Genomic DNA, 2,860 nt, shown 5'->3' with positions numbered 1-2,860 from the left:
AAAAGGGTTAGATGAAATGATAAAAATATTAAAAATAAATACCTAATATTGACAAAACTAAAAGCTTATTAGCCCTCTTTAAACGGTTATAACAACAATGTTAGTATAATATGTAAAAAAAAAAAATAATAATAATAAAAAAAAAAAAAAAAACTTAGAGACCTAATATATACGAGTCACTCTCTCACACAAGTACGCCGCATGTTCGGAAAAAATGGCACCAATTTCTCTTCTCTTTTGCCTTGGTAATTCTTAGGTGGAGCTAACTAAGGTGGAGGTTTTACCATGCTATTTTCATGAAACCAGTCGTTTTACCTAAAACCCGATTATTATCCAACGTACGTATTATAATAATGTTTTCCCTGATGTTTATGCCGGTTATGTTGGAACAAATCTGGACCACTTTTCATTTTGCTTGACATCTCAAGACAATCCTATTAATGAATACTGCCCTTATTATCAATTTGCTGGCATAAATAATCACCACATATAATCATGCACACTTTCCAATACCTTCTTTAGAAACTCAATAATTTACTATTTCCATTCTATTTATATGTATATATAAATCGAATTATTTAATTAACACCAATAGCCTCGTTAAACCTTCACAAAAAAATGGCTTCCACACAGGCAAATCACCCTCATTTTGTATTGTTTCCTTTCATGTCCAAAGGCCACACCATACCATTGCTCCACCTAGCCCAGCTTTTCCTACGCCATGGCGTTTCTCTCACCCTTTTCACCACAAAAGCCAATCGACCCTTCATCACTCAGTTTCTCCACCATCATGCAGCAGATTCAATCTCTATTATAGACCTGCCATTTCCTAGCGATGTTGAAGGAATACCTCAAGGTATAGAGAGCACCGATAAGCTACCTTCCATGTCTGTATTCTGGCAATTTGTCACAGCAACGAAGCACATGAAGCCACACTTTGAACAAGCACTCAACAATCTCTCCGAAGTTATCACCTGCATCGTTTCCGATGGGTTTTTAAGCTGGACACTTGAATCTGCAAATAAATTAGGGATCCCTCGCCTCTCGTTTTTTGGCATGTCCGGCTACTCAACCGCCGTGGCTCTAGAAGTGGGTGCAAACCGGCTGTTGTCAGGACCTGAGTCCGATGATGACTTAATCACTGTGACAAGGTTCCCATGGATCAAAGTCACTAGGAATGACTTTGACAAACCTTTCAATCAGCCAGATCCCACGGGTCCTCAACAGGACTTGCTAATGGAGGTTGTGATAGCAATGGCGAATAGCTATGGACTGATTATGAACAGCTTCTACGAGCTTGAGCCGCTGTTTATTGACTATCTGAACCGAAAGTCTAACCTCAAAGCTTGGTGCGTCGGACCACTGTGTTTGGCTGAGTCGGGATTAACAGTTCTAGATCATCACGATCAAAACCCTAAATGGGTGGAATGGCTAGATGAGAAGCTATCTAAAGGACGCTACGTTTTATACATAGCATTCGGAACTCAAGTCGAGATATCAACACGACAGCTGGAAGCCATATCCAAGGGTTTGGAAGAGTCCGAAGTGAATTTCATGTGGGTGGTGAGGAAGTGCGAGAGCGAGGTGATGAGTCATGTTGTTGACGAGCTACAAGAAAGAGTTGGAGAAAGAGGGATTATCGTAAGAGAATGGGTGGACCAAAGGGAGATTCTGAAGCACGAGAGTGTAAAAGGGTTTTTAAGCCACTGTGGTTTAAACTCGGTTATGGAGAGCATATGTTCAGGGGTTCCGATACTAGCGTGGCCGATGATGGCTGACCAACACCTGAATGCACGGATGGTGGTGGAGGAGATAAAGATCGGTTTAAGGGTGGAGACGTGCGATGGATCTGTTAGAGGGTTTGTGAAGTCTGAAGGGTTAAAGAAGATGGTGAAGGAGCTCATGGAAGGAGAAAGGGGGAAAGAGGTGAGGAAGAAAGTTATGGAGGTTGGAAAAGCTGCAAAGGAGGCAATGGAGAAAGATGGATCATCCTGGCGGACAATGGATGAGCTCATAGACGATGTTCAGACTTTTAGAAATCTGAACAGAGTGATTTAAGTCTTTTAATTTATCGATCTTCTTCTTTGTAAGATACGCGTAGTAATGTCGTTCTTCTAAAAGTATTTTTATCGGTTTCCACCATGTCTTGTGGTCAGGATGACGATGAAGCTATGCCATGCATCTCCTTCCTATCGAGTTTAAGGAATTTCTTATATATTATATTTTGTTCTTGGTCCTGTAAGAGTTAACATTATTTTAAAGAATAAGAGCACACGTGCTCTTTGTTATCGTCCATTTTAATGGAAAAATGATTTGTTTATGTTTTAAGTAGATATTTTTTTTTAGAAAATTATAAAAATAACCATTTATACTAATTACAATATAAAAATAACCAAAAAAAATTGAAATTATAAAAATAGCCCACAACTTCGCAAATGAAAATGCCTCATCTGTGAAATCACCATTCCATCTACGAATGTACAAGCAGCTAAAGCACAGCTGTGCTTTAGCTGCTTGTACATTCGCAGACGGAATGGTCCATCTGCGAAATCATGATGCCATCTGCGAAATCCCCTATGTTTCACTATATAAACGTTTTTTTTTCTTCATTTTTCACCCTTCTCTACACAAAAACTCTCTATATCTTTAGGTTTTTTCTCACGATTTTGGCTAGTTTTTGAAGAAAATGGAGGATGATGTCAACAATCCCGTAAATATGGTTAGATTTTAACTCTTTTAATGTTTAAACTTTATTTTATTTTATCATTTATTGTATTATTTAGTGTAAAAAAATAGTAATTATAAAGTTTTTGAAAGGGTAATTTTGTTGTGTTTGATAGTTTTAATATTTCTTTAGTAT

General features: G+C 38.0%; 1 protein-coding gene across 1 annotated transcript; it reads left to right on the top strand.

Annotated features, from left to right (window-relative positions):
* Nucleotides 1-566: 566 nt before the first annotated feature.
* On the top strand, nucleotides 567-2,364 carry LOC111887696 (UDP-glycosyltransferase 90A1). Its single transcript, XM_023883871.3, has one exon. It carries the CDS (start codon nucleotides 619-621, stop codon nucleotides 2,056-2,058), a length of 1,440 nt encoding a protein of 479 aa, XP_023739639.1. The 5' UTR covers nucleotides 567-618; the 3' UTR covers nucleotides 2,059-2,364.
* The last annotated feature ends 496 nt before the right edge of the window (nucleotides 2,365-2,860 follow it).

This window comes from Lactuca sativa, chromosome 2, assembly GCF_002870075.4.
Source record: "Lactuca sativa cultivar Salinas chromosome 2, Lsat_Salinas_v11, whole genome shotgun sequence".
NCBI lineage: Eukaryota > Viridiplantae > Streptophyta > Magnoliopsida > Asterales > Asteraceae > Lactuca > Lactuca sativa.
The sequence above is the reverse complement of the archived record's forward strand: the minus strand, read 5'-3'. Positions and strand labels throughout refer to the sequence as shown.

Excerpts from the sequence above, each read along its gene's own strand:
- LOC111887696 (XM_023883871.3), top strand. The coding sequence starts at position 619 with ATGGCTTCCACACAGGCAAATCACCCTCATTTTGTATTGTTTCCTTTC.